Source organism: Helicoverpa armigera, chromosome 16 (assembly GCF_030705265.1).
Source record: "Helicoverpa armigera isolate CAAS_96S chromosome 16, ASM3070526v1, whole genome shotgun sequence".
Taxonomy (NCBI): Eukaryota; Metazoa; Arthropoda; class Insecta; order Lepidoptera; family Noctuidae; genus Helicoverpa; species Helicoverpa armigera.
Genome location: NC_087135.1, coordinates 8,095,295 through 8,109,632, shown reverse-complemented (window position 1 = coordinate 8,109,632; position 14,338 = coordinate 8,095,295). Strand labels below are relative to the sequence as shown.

The window sequence follows — 14,338 nt, the reverse complement described above, 5'->3', positions numbered from 1 at the left end:
TAATTAGATAATATTTTTATTACAAATTAAATTTCAAATCAACTCGAGCCAAAGAACTTTTCGTTTGTAATGGCTCGTAGATTAGACTCCCTGCACATTTATTCATACCGACGTTGTCAATCTCTTTAGCTTTATTCCACTTTAGCAATGTTATTTATCAAATAGTAATATCAAAAAATTATCCTATCAGAATCGATATCTGATTATATAGGGCTTAAGTCGTAATAGGTATCTTCTATTCCTTAATAGTTAGGTACGTGTCCTATTCCTTAATACACGCGTGTTTATCAAGTAGTTGTAGTTTTCTTAGTGCGTGGACGTTTCAAACTCACATTTTGACTTTTAAGAAGAAGTTTATCTTTACTACATTCAGATACTACCTAAATACTCACCACAGTCATCATCATCACGGCTTATTACCTACGTCCACTGCTGTGTCCAATCAATTCGTCGTTCTACGCATCCCTATCAGTTTTTTCTCTATTAATATAAGACTATCCAATAAGACCTATATCAGCGAAAATTTTTGTGCACTATGATATGTCCTACGCATCATCATCCAATAAGAGCCCGCAAGAAGCTATCGGAAAAACTTAGGGTGATGATGAATTAAAGTCTTTGTAAATGCTTTCAGTTCTCAGATCAGTTTGTTTGATTCAGTTTGCATTCCTATATTCATACTTTACCTTTTTCCTATCAGAATTGCATTGATACTCTTACTGGCTTGGTTCAGCTTATTTACCTATCTAGATAAAGCCTCGTCATTAAGGTGTCGATTGCAAATAATACTCCGAAATTAGTGACGTTAAAACTACTTCATTTTGTTCTTAAGTATCTCTTCTAATAAGTTGTTGTTCATTGAGAAACATTCATAAGTATAAACCAAGATTAGTCGTTACCAGATGTCACTTGCATTATTTTATGAACATTGCTGACTAGCAATGTTCCCATGACTATGGGAGTCAAACCTCTTAAATCAATGGGAGTCAAATTACTCTCAATGTAATTAGAAGAGAAATCACTGAAAATCTTATAAAAAATGTGCGTTCGTGAGGCTATTGAGTCTAGAAATAGCAAATGTATCAAAACATTCTGGGTTTCAGATTATTCTTTTTTCATAATGGGGTAAAAGGTATAATATCCTCATTTCACAAATGGGTAGTTAAATCAAACGACAAAACTGATTAACAAATCGTGGATATTTATTGAAAATAAAAATAATAAAAATGAAAAATAATAAAAACAGTTCATCTTTCACGTAGTTACACAATAAAATTTGTTTTAGTTTTTTTTTCTCTATTTTGTCTCCATTCGTCGTCCCGTCCTTTTCAAAAAAATATGTTATTAATAGAAAATGGGAAATGGTTTTTTTCTGAATTTACAATCTAACATTATCTATTTTTACCAACCATACAACGAAATTAAAAGTAATAACATTTATATCTTGGTTCGACTGTACAATTTTAATATATTCGGGTGGGTTCCGTGAAACATTGAAATGATTTCAAACATCCCAAGTATGATTCACAAAATATTTTTATTAAACAACCATTACAATTTCCGTAAATGATTGCCTAAAAAAATATTTTCAAAATACAAATTGGAAATGTGTACGAAATTAGGTGTTGTTCACACAGCGTTAGTAAACTGTCACTAAAGAATACTGTCCTTTGTACTAACACCGTGTGAAGAAGACCTAATAGTGAGGAGACAGTTATGGACGACAAAATGTTTCTATTATAATTTACTTATAATTATCTAATATAAATTCTATTATAATTTACATTAAGTACGTATACTGAAAGATTTCACGCTTGGACTAATTTAGGTACGAATGAAATTCACGAAGAAAATTATTTATATAAAAAACAAAACTGGAATATTGTGTTCAGTCTTAATAAAATAACTAGCTTCCACAAGAAATAATAGCACATGAACGAATATCGATCTCACAGTGATAATATTTAAATTTAATAATTTAATCGCTAATTAAACATACAAGTACCTCGATACGAATAACACCTACCATTCATCGATTCCAATTTCGCTTTCTACAATGCTTAAATAAATTATCGATTACAGGAAACTCACCGTTTTTTCACCGAATTTTGTTATAATCCTTGAAATATCGTCTATAAATATGAACATCAATAGGTAGGTACTCGATTTACACAAATAAACTTACATCAAATATGTACACAAGTTTGTTTATCTAGGATAGGAAACATTTCGCTTATTATTGTACACAATATACTAAAATTACGAAACAACTTACTCGTCAAACACATACTACATCAAACTATGAAGATCCTAGAAAATACTGGAAAGAATTCTAATTTAATTGACACTATACATCTTATTAACTAAATAGTAAGTATATTAAATCAACATAGCTAACTTTGGCATTGGTTTCCACATTTTTTCTATGAATAAAAAAACATGTCAAAACAAGATCGAAAGTACGTAACATAAAACTGCATACTTACAGCCTCCGAACGAACAAAATGAAAAAATAACATTAACAATGCAACTGGTATCAACATTGTTCAGTACGAAGAAGATATGTCACTTACGATTACAGTAACTAAATTAATGCCCTTCGGTGCAAACTTTTGGGCTCATATTGCGTGCGTATAAACAACAATTTTGTCAATATTCAATCCTTAAGACTAGAAATTGAACATAACTCGGCCTGAGTCCGGTCTACGCGAACGTTCGTATCTTGCGTACTTCCTGGAGTAACGCGACGGAACACGTGACCGGAGCAGATCTTAGAAGATCTGGCTGGGCGGCGCGGGCGGCGGCAGGCGGAGCCCACCCCACGGGTAGAGTCACGACGCCTCATCACGGCACGCGTTAGAGTCATCGGATAGAGCTAAAGGAGCACCATTACTTTGATTCACAACACACTTTCGCATATGCTTTTCGAGCGTCGACGGCACGGAGAAGGGCATCTCGCAAAACCGGCAGCGGTAAACGTCCTTGCCCAGTCGTCCGTGAGTCTTCATGTGCCTCGTCAGCTTGGAGCTCTGGGCGCACGCGTATGAGCACAGTTCACATTTGTACGGCTTCTCCCCGGTGTGCGACCGCCGGTGGACCGTTAAGTTTGAGCAGTTCTTGAAGACCTTCCCGCAGAATTCGCAGGTGTCATTCCGTCGTCCCTCTTTCGATTTTAGTAAAGGGTTCTGTAGCAGGCCATTACCGCTATTCTTAAGACCGTCAAATATATTCTCTGGCGGCCGTTGAGCATGTAAGGTGGGTAACCACCATCCCTCTCCTCGGTCCATGTCTAACTTAATACGTTTGGACGCTTCAAATGGATTCTCAAAAGGGTTGAATAGAGGATGAGGTTGAGGCGGCATTTTAGCGAACTCCTCTTTCAAACGTAATGCAGCAGTTGGTGGCATGCCGTTTGGTTTGTCACTAGGAGGGCCATTGTTATTGTCTCTATCTTTAGCTAATTGCCACTTGAGAGAATTTCCTGACTCTTGTAAAGCCTGTTTGAAAGCTTCACTGTATTGAGCAATGTTAGATAAACCGAATTTGTCCATTAATTCACCGACAACTGAGGCGCTCGGCGGGTTGTTTTGCATAACAGGCGTTTGTTTTCTCGTAGGTGCAGAAGGAGCACTACTATTGGAGACAGTTAAGTCTTCTGCCTCCTCTACATCATCACCATCTTCGTTTTCTTCCTCTTCCTCCCCATCGAGCTCCTCATCCTCCAATTCATCATCTGTATCGTCTTCACCAGTATCACCACCAGACTCGCCATCTTCTGTATTTGCATCAGGCGCTCTATGTACTTTCATGTGTCGTTTTAGTTTCGAGGCTTTCTCAAACGCTTCGTCACATTCTGTACATTTAAAAGGTTTCTCACCTGTGTGAGAGCGACGATGGACGATTAAGTTATTTTCAAATCGGAATTTCTTTCCACAGAACTCACAGGAATGGATAGCTTCATCGTTATTACGCTTTGCAGGCGGTGTTGAAGTCGGGCGCTCTGTTGGCGGGGCATCTGCCGTCAGCGTTTCAATTCGACGTTCGGGTGAAGTCGAACTGTGCGGCCTCGTTGCTTCGCGAGGCGCGTCCACCGTCCCGGGTCCGGCGCCCACCGGAGGAGTCTGTCCGACTCTGGAGGGCGACGGGGAAGCGAACGGAGGCGAATGCTTCCTGGGGCTAGGAGAGCTGGAATTGCCTGTGGCCGCCCCTGGACTGGTCGTACCGGCCAGTTGCCGCAAGCGCTGCGAGTAAAAATCCAGCTGGGGTTCTAGTGAAAGGGGTTGAGATACTGGTGGGGCCCTGTCTCGGCCCGATACCGACGTAGGTACCACTGGTGGTCGGTCTGCCGGTGATGGAAATGCCTGGTGTGGAGGCAGGGAGTTTGCTGCCACAGCAGCAGCCGCGGCTGCTAGGTTGAGACCGTGGTGACGGAACTGCTCTGAGACGAGCTGTTCCATTCTAAAACGATGATCATGATGGTTCGGCCGCGCGAACAAAGGCGTCGGAGGGACCGAAGGATGAGCCAGCGGTGGTAGGCTACCAGGCAATGGCATCCTTAGTAGACCACTGACTCCGAACGGCGAGTGCATGTCAGGAGGAGGCAGTAATGGGTGGTGGCGCAAGCTAGGCGGTGGAAGAGGCGCGCCAGTGGAGGAGCAGCCCGAGCTCGACGAAGAAGTACTTGACGTCGAGTGGTTCTGCTTATTAGGTTGTGGCTGAGGCATAGCTTCCACGTAGATCTTAACACCATGCACGTGTTGCACATGTTGGAGGAGCCTCCACGCGGAGTGAACGCGCGCTTTGCACGTTGAGCACACGTAGTTGCTGGGTTCTGTGGGCAAAGAAAAAAATAGGTTAAAAACACGTACTTTCAAATTGATCGACGGAGATGGAAACGCTTTTCGATGGAAGATTTAGAGCAATATTAACACGGGCAAAGTGTCTAGTAATAGCTCTCACATATCGTAGTGTTGGGCCTAGGGTGCGTGCGTGGCGTGCATGTTAAGCAGTCAGAGGTCCAAGGGTTCGCGGCGCAGCGGTGAGTGATCGCCGCTCCGTGTCTCGCGTGATTCATGCACCTCTAAAATCTTATGAAATATACGCTGGTTGGGATCACGTACGCACGCGCGGGTTAAGACGGTTGATATTGAAATCTATGTATGTAACACTGGCCTGCTAAGGGAAAAATGAATAGAGGCTTTTTTATTAAACGGTAGCTTAGTTGCCGTTATTTGAATGCCTATATACGAAGAAGGCTATTGCGTAACGTCTTATGATTTTTTTCTTGAATTAATTTCTTTCTGTGTACACAAGTAAGTTCATTGGTTCCGCTTCATAGTTTAGGCGTTGCGGTCAAGGCGCGTCCAGCCCGCCTCGCTGTGACAGTAATTTGATTGCTCATTGTTAACCCGAGACACATTTTATTGTGGAGACAATCACGTCTCAGCGATCTCGTAGTGATGTGCGCCGCTTTCAATGTCGATAAAAACTGTAGCGTAATTTAAATGCCTCTTAACATAACTGCGATTCATAGGTTGTGTAATAGGTACATAATGATAACATTATTACTTGTAATGTACCTATAATAAATAAAAAATAAAAATAATTTATGTATCACACAAGGTAGACATAATAACTTTCATTTTCAATTTTTTTATAATTTATTACTTCAAGATTATATTTTCAATAACAATCTCATAAAAGTCAGTTTTTACACTATCGAGTGTTAACCAATATTAAAATCGATTAAATTAATCGATAGCGAGTCACAACACTAGCCCGGTGGGCGCGGCAGATAAGCGATCTTCACTGTTAAGACGATTATTGAAATGTAACGGTCAGATTGTGACCGACCGGAAAGATGACACCTACATCATGTTCACTTTTTGGTTTAGTAATTATAAACTTACTAGTCAAGTTGTACATTCGAAAAAATTGTCATTGAATTGTCATCGTCATGCAATCATGCATCGAATTCGTGACGAATTCATGTTAGATTTTGTACCCAAGTGACTTAAAACACGGATAAAAGATCTCTAGGAATTAAGACTATAATAACTGCCTAATAAATAATAACTAATTGAATCTAATTGATAATGTATACAGGTAATTTAATGACGTAAATTGGCTGATGGTATTTCGCAACGAATGGCATTTGAAAAATCACAATTATTGATTGCATATTTTCAGCTCAGCAAAGACTAAAATAAAATATTTGCAATTCATGGAAGTATGGACGCGACTTTATAATGAATGGTGTGTGATGCCACGCTTGTGTGTCAAAGTTTTATTTTAATTTCTAACATAATTATACCTATTGATATAGTTCTATTTGCCTATTTGTATATTTTTATTATTTTAAGTAACTGCTAATTTGTGAGTTATTAAATAAAGCGTGTTTGTAACAGCCTGTATAGGGATTTATCGCGATATCAATATAGTGACCTTTTTGTACGGAGTTACCGAGCATTGTTCATTGTGCTGATGTTTTGGTCATCATACGGTACTCACTAGATCGACACGTCATATTCATATAAATAGCTATGTCTGTACCTCTAATGTCGTCAAATAATAACCTTACTGTGCTGTAATTTGTATAGTTAAGGTTTTTTCTCCTAAGCAAATGATTTACTTTAATGTGTCAAAATAGGTAAAAAAAATTACAAAAAGAATTTATAAAGAACCAATCCATTCGGTATAAGCAAAAAAGTTTCGATACGATCAGTGAGAAAAAATACTTATCTTCTACTTACATAAACAATATCATCTCATCATCTTAAAATTATTTCAGTTGGCTGAGCCTTAAAAAAATTAAAGGCTTCTTATGTTTTGAAACCAGCTTTTGAATTACATAATAAAACATGGAATTTTAATTCATTACTAACCATCCATTATATCAATCCCTAGGTACTTTTCTATATAACATATTTTCTGACCAAACCAAAGTAGTGCACACAGAACACTGCACACGTCAAAAGTACGGTATCGGTAGCCAATAGTCATACTAGATTGATACCGATACAAAATAGTGCCACTCGATTGATACCGGCACAAAATAGTCCGGTGTGATTGATACCGGATTACAGCGATTAGAGAACGTTTGTAATTCTCAATCGTTGATAACCATCTGAAGTCATGTGTGGTTGATAATTAAGTGTGGGTAGGTGTGCGGGTGGTCTTTAACGGTGTATTTTGCAGTTATTATATGTATTTATGATAAGGACAGCTTTCTCAAAAAGGGTTTTTTCCGAGGTTGTTAATGGTTGAAGTCTTCAGCGGCAGACTTTAGCGGTTGAAGGTACTATCTTCAGTGCAAGCTTTGATTGTTTCAATAATCGTTACCTAAGGCATCTCAAGCTATCAGGCTAGTAAATAAAATGTCTTACATTTAATGTAAATAAAATCTAATACAGAACAACATATTGTACTTAAATGTTCTATTTTTTTTTTCATGAACTGTTTAATAAATAAATAAATAGGTCTGTCAATAACAATCATGACAAATTAAAATGACAATTTAATCCAAAAAATAGTTCCCAAAACCACCAATTACCAACTAACCCCGAACTATCGCAACAAGAAATACCAATACCACTAAACCGTCCGGAAAACGCACAGGTTATCCGGGAACGAGAAAAAATGTGTAACGAGCGTTTCGATTTCAAAAGGCAATCGCTGATTACCGGGTATTGTGTGGGTTGGGAGTCACCGGGAGTGAAATTTTTAAACACGGGGAGGTTGGGGCGAAGTGGGAAGAATGACCTCCCGGGTGGGGAGGCGTTTAGCGGGGAAAGCGTATCCGCTTGTCGCGGCCGCGGACCAACGTAATTTATGGACGTATGCAGTTTTCTTTTTTTTGGTTTTGTAATTTTTATTTGTTTTATTGGTGGGTAAATTAATGGTGATTTTGTTGGTTTCGGTGATTTGGGGTGACAGATGTGTGGTTTTTCATTACGATTGTTAAGTTGTTATATTGCAAAAACTATGGCTTTCAATCGCTTGAACTTCGAAGATAAAATTTTGAAAATAAAAATAAAATTGGTTAAATAAAATATTTCTCAATTTCACAAGTCCTATAGCGATGCAGGTTTCATTTTACATTAGGTATAGGAAACAAAATTTTCTTCAAACTTCACAGCAATAATATTTAAGGTTACGGCAATCCAAAGCCACGAAATAAAACTACACTACAAATAATAAAAAAATATGAAAACATTTCGCCGCAAAAATAAAACTTAAAACTGAAATCGCGAATTTCTAACGGCCCATATAGAACATTCCTCGACCGGAAGCCGCCAGCGCTGCTTCCGGCGACGACAACAGTTGTTCGCACCCCAGCGCCTCTCGCGGACACCACTAGAACTACAGACGAGCCGAGTTTGTACTACAGCATTGTTTATTTACTTAGCTACGTCTACAGATTAGATATACGTATAAGTTCACTTGTTTTGACGGCAAATGAACATATTGTTGCTATGGTAATAAGTTTTTTGTTTTGTATAAAATATTTGGGACGAAAATTGTGTTATAGGACCATCACAAAACACCACATATTCAAAGAAATGACAGCGAATCGAATTGAGACCATTCTATTTTCAAAAATCATTAAACAAAAGACAACCCGTCATTCAAATCAATTCCAAACTCAAACAATTAACGATAATTTCTTAACCACGCCGAAATTCAAAAATGCGTTCTATATTTGAATCTATGCGAAATCTGAAATAAGGACGGCGTTCCGTAGAGAGTCGCCATCGACTTGTTATGCGGCGGATGTCCGTCGCGCCGCTGCGCTGAATGACCGCCTTCCCCTTCCGCCCGCTCACCGCTAACCCCCCTTGGGGTTAGTGCATACTGCCCGCGGAAAGCGGGTTGGGGTAAGACGTTACGAATTACCGAGGTATAATTTTGGAAAACAGAAAATCTTAGAGGAAGAAGTACCTAATTACATGTTGTTTTTTGGGAAAATAAATAATTAATTCAGACAAGATTTTTCATCAACATTGTTAAAATCCAACAAATTAATAACTTTTGTGCTATCTTTCTAGAATATCCTCATAACAGGACCAACAAAATTACGATGTCATTTGGCAGTATCAAGTGACATTACTAAAAGGTTTTTTGGGTCACCGCTTCCCGCTTACAAAGAGAACCCAGCTTTACACTAGTGCGAAGTTATAACCCCGAATGGTGCAAATTGTGACCCATAACTGGAAGACATGTTGTTGTTTGCGAAGAAAAATAAAATTTTCCAAATACAAGTTTCTTGGCCAAAACTGGTTGGGCGCCAAGCAGCGTGAATGGTATCCAGAATATACTGTTTCGATTTAACGTTTGGTACCTATGTATCAGTATTTTATTAGGTACGTTTTTATATGCAATGGCATATTTAGAAGACGTACATAGATCTAGTGTATCTTTAAGGAAAGGAATTGCGAAGACAGAACTTCATTTTTTTTTTTCTTCAATTGTGTCTGCCACACCTATGTTGGAAATTGAAATGTAAAACACATTTGAGTATTTAAATTAACGCGTAAAGGCGCTAAGGCGTGTTTAGTGGTATTTTCCATTTGCCTTGACGAAATTCTAGCAACTTCTCTTCTAGTAAACTCAAAATTATCACCATAGCAACAACTGAACAAAATTATCATCATAATTATACTGAAATTAAATGGAAATTTCCATTCAATATTAGCTGCAGGTCGTTAACAAGACGTAACGTCATCCAATGCCGTCTGGGTCATATGGACGTAAGTGAAAAATATAATTTGTGACTTATTGTACAAATATGTACACGAATTGACCGATTCGACCGACAGTAAGTACACAAGTGTTTTGCGAAACAAAAGGTAAGCCGAGTAAGAAATGACCCCGACCTGCCTTGTATGACTATTAATATTAATATTTCTACCTAAGTGATGAAGTAAGAAAAAATCGAAACGTAGGTATTTTTTGGTTTTGTGAATAGATTTTTTTTCGGCGCTTGTTTACTTAGCGTTTGGTTTTTGTATCAATGTTGTATGATGATAAGATTTTAATGATTCTTGTTTGGTGTTTATTTTTTATTTAGCACGGCCACAGTTTTTCAGGCGCCTTCGATTTATAAAATAATAAAAAAATAACACCAAAACCCATTTATCGTGAACATCGGTATCAATACATTTATCGTGAAAGAAATCTATATAAAACTATATATTACCCAGTTTGCTTACAATAAATGCTAATTAGTTAAACAAGCAATAAAACCGTCAACGCTACGTCTAAGGCCGCTCCCAAACTCGATAAAACCGTGAAAAAAGTGATTTTTGTAAACTATCGCATTACTACACAAATTGTTACGCCCTCGCAGTTACACCCTTATGTAAGCAGAGCTACAGTTTTTAGAGGGAGAACTTTGATTGGTCAAAAATATTGAATATTTTTTGAGGAATCATTTGAATACGTTACTAAATGATCTAATAAATAAATACTTAATATTAACTGTAGCAATTTATGACAAAACGTTTGAGAAAATACTTGTTGTCGGTAATAAAACGGTCAATTGCACAGCTGGATTTTTGTTCATATTTAACTTCATCATATGCTCTAGGTACGAGTACCTACAGTAAAATATTTTTTTTATTAACCTGATGAAAATTACGATAGCATAGTTTCACAATCTTGACACTCATAATTCCCTTACACCAGTGCAGTTTACAATACCTAAACTCAAGCTAAACAAACACTAACACACCCCAAGAGTCTCGAGACATGTTAACACATCACGTCTCGAACCCAAAATCAAGACACAAATGTTCACAAAATTTCGTCGACGACACGATGTGTGGGGCTATTTTAAACTCATAATAAGTTACCAACACATGTGTGACGACCATTACCACATATTACAAAAAATGTTGGAAAAACAATAAAATTGTTGGAGGGGAGGTCGCTTTAAAATTGATTCAGACCACCGATGCGTTTAAGTGTTACTTGTTTATTTGCTGGATATTGCGTTTTGTGGGGTGTTAAATGTCCTTGTTACATTGACCAGTCGAATATCTTTATATTAGAAGTAATAGCACAGTATTTATTTACCTTATCTGGCCAGTTCGGTTATCATAGCTTTATGATCCGACGGCCCCTACTTAGATAGGACATACCTTACCTCATTAGTGAATAGCATCTAACCCAACATCTGCACAGCTACGATCAATCGAAACGCAAATTTTAATTAACGAATTCCGCAAACGGTCACAGCGGTCCCCACGTGGACGCGACCACAAAGCAAATATGACAGCTATTCAATTGCATACTGCACCACACAATGCACCACAATCCTTTAAAATTCCTAACTCACACATCGCATAACTACACCTCTATCGACCAAAAATCTGCCAAATCCAACGGCTGAAAGTCGAGAGGCAATCTATCATAAAATAAATCTATGATATATTTACACACACTGAATGCATTATCACCATTCCTAAATCAGCTATCAACGGACTCTTTTCACTAAAAGGGTGAGGTTCACTATAGAAAAGGTTGACCCCTCATAAAGACTTATCACCTCATATACAAAATAAGGTTCTACTAATCCAGAAGCTCTCGGACGAAATGAGAATTTATACATTCAGCATTAGGGATCAAATTTCAATGGACAGGAGCCAGCAGATGGGATCTCGTCAAAGTTAGCGGTAGTTTTTTCACAACAATCTCCTCTCGGACTTAACTTACGTTATCTCGCCTACGAACGTCCCAAGGAATAGAAACCCGCACGTACATAATAAGGACGATATTTCTAAAGAAATTTAAATTCGCCCGCAAAGGTCCCCGAGATAGGATTAAAGATTGGGCGCCGAGATGGCCCTTTTGTGGCCGACCCTTAAGAAAACATGTCTTGATATGGAAATATCTTGGACGGGAGTTAATCGAGGAATCATTTGCGGGGGCGATCATTTATCAGAAGTACGGTCTATGAATGCGTAATTAGTTCACAGATACAACAGCCCCGCTGTCCGTTTCAAACTCATTGTTGACGTTTATTTCGCGCGGGTGGGCAAGTAAAAAGCGCTCAGTTGCTTGGGCCGCAGCAGCTGACCGTTTGAGGTGCGCCAGACCGTGCATGTCGGGTTAAAACATTAAAATTTTTATCTGGGGTCCTGCAGAAATCGATACGGCTATCATTGTCCATGCTCCATTCAAAGGGTCATCAAATACAATCCAAAAAAGAGAACTAAAAAGAAGTCTTTCAACAAATGAATAGAATCGGTTAATCCGTTGGTAAATTCCTAACAAAACAGTTAACGATGAATACGGAGCAGATATCCGCTCTGACAATCCTTCATTAATTTGTAAACCAAACAAAGAAGACCAAACACTGGACTCTATCCGCACTTGAAACAATATTTGTTTTGATACAAACAACTGACGGCCATTGGTTCACTGCCTTTTTGTGATGGTAATGACTCTGGCACATTGTGGACACAAATTCTTACATCGACCAAGTCTTTGTTGGCTTTGTCACCTGAACGAAGTAAAACATGTTACATGTATTGCGCAAGATCCTCAGATGGGTATGTAAAACTTAAATACGAGCAAACTGAAAGGACACGCGATAGTCACGAGACAAACTTCCCCTCACATTTCACAAAGTCGCAGACGTCATGTCTAAAATTAAAACCCACTTATTCCAAACCCGCCACTTAGCCACCTTCCCGTTTATACAAAAACTATAAATATCCACAAGCATTGTGTCACGCTTAAAGGAGTTCCATAGGTCACGGCGAACGCATGAACGTGTACCACGTGTCAGGAACACGCCAAACATTTTTTATCTTTGAAAAAATTATAAAAGAACGTTTCTAACAATGGGACCTCGGTAGCATCTTTGACAATTATAATATCGTGGCCATCGGAACACGGCGAGCCATTAACGCCCGTGAGATAAAATTCAAATTTCAACTGTAATGACTATGTCAAAAGGCTCAAAATTCATAAACATTTCATACAATATGAGCTCTTTAGGCATTTACGCGACCACGGTTAATGTAAGGGTCATCACAAAAGGCAGATGACAACAATACGCGTGCGTCAATCGTGTGCTCATGCAAATAATTTTTTTCTCCTAAATCATCCCCTATATCTGTTCGTACTGCGATGGGGTTAATTAATATGTACGGAATAATACAATTAAAATTAAGATCCCTTTTTTAAGTTGGCACGAGGTCGCGACTTACTGTCACCATTAGAATTATGTCCTTGTTTTGACAATAAGCTTCCGTTATGAATGCGGTTTTAAAAGTCGAGTGGATTTATGGACTTGGCTCTATTGTTTCTTGTTATCAATTTAATATATTGCTTTATTTCATTGTGATGCCCCAGTGGTATATTGAAACTGGTTGGCCTGACAGCTCAGTAGAAAGGGTTAATATGAACGTTTAGGATAAACTCAATAATCCGAAACAACCGGTGCTGAAGCCAACCTGCAATTGACACTTCGATAGCGCAACCCCGGCATTACAGCGACGCAATAACGTCACATTTAGTGTCCAGATATAACAGTTACGTTGCCTATCTTTTGATTATCGCACCAAATTGTATATCAAACAATCGGATGATTTTTTTATCAGCATGTTTTAAAAACAATACAAATAGGCTTGGTCTTTAGTTATCAGATGTGTGGTGGACGGTTGCTATATAAAGATTCGGTATGCTCAAAAGTGTGATTATATAAATAGATTTGGTTTCATATTTTTATCTTTTTCCTTAAACCCATCAAACAAAAAAACCGTTTTTGGAGATAAAAGGGGCATGTTAGTGTTAAAATTGATGCAATTATAACAAAATTATTAATATTTTTTCTTCGTCCTTTGTAAGTTGCTATTTCATAAAGCAGTTGACAGAATGCGGGTCGAATAATTTTGAACGGTGCACAATTTTCGGGTTTAAGGAAGGCTTTGTTGTGCAACGGGTTTAATACAAAAGTGTCAAATGACAGCACATCTGGTCTCACAAAGGGTTAGTCTCGGATAGATTATTTCTCGAACCACCCCCGCAAGATTGCTCGCTTATACAGATGTTCAAGCTACCTCAGTTTTTATTTATTTTTCTTTTTATTGGAACGGGTTTAAGGATTAGTTGGCTTATCTTTGAGTTTATAGGAAAATCCATTATTACATCGCTAAGTCTTATATCAATATCTACGGTTTATAAAAGTTTTTGATACTTTACAAGCTCTGCAATTTTTTCGTTCGTCACACATAACTAGGATTCAACATGCTACAGACGTGACATTTATAACCAGTTTAAATAACAAGCCAACAATACTAAGAAAAATAAAAATAACAATTCGAAACAT

The 14,338-nt window shown here is 38.0% G+C and overlaps 1 protein-coding gene across 1 annotated transcript in view; it reads right to left on the bottom strand.

Moving 5' to 3' along the window:
* Window positions 1-1,180: 1,180 nt before the first annotated feature.
* LOC110376465 (B-cell lymphoma/leukemia 11B) overlaps window positions 1,181-14,338 on the bottom strand; it is a 34,345-nt gene continuing 21,187 nt past the window's right edge. Inside the window, exon 5 of the mRNA XM_021334950.3 lies at window positions 1,181-4,831. Within this exon, the coding sequence (XP_021190625.2) occupies window positions 2,832-4,831 (2,000 nt within the window). The 3' untranslated portion in view covers window positions 1,181-2,831. The remainder of the gene's footprint in view (window positions 4,832-14,338) is intronic.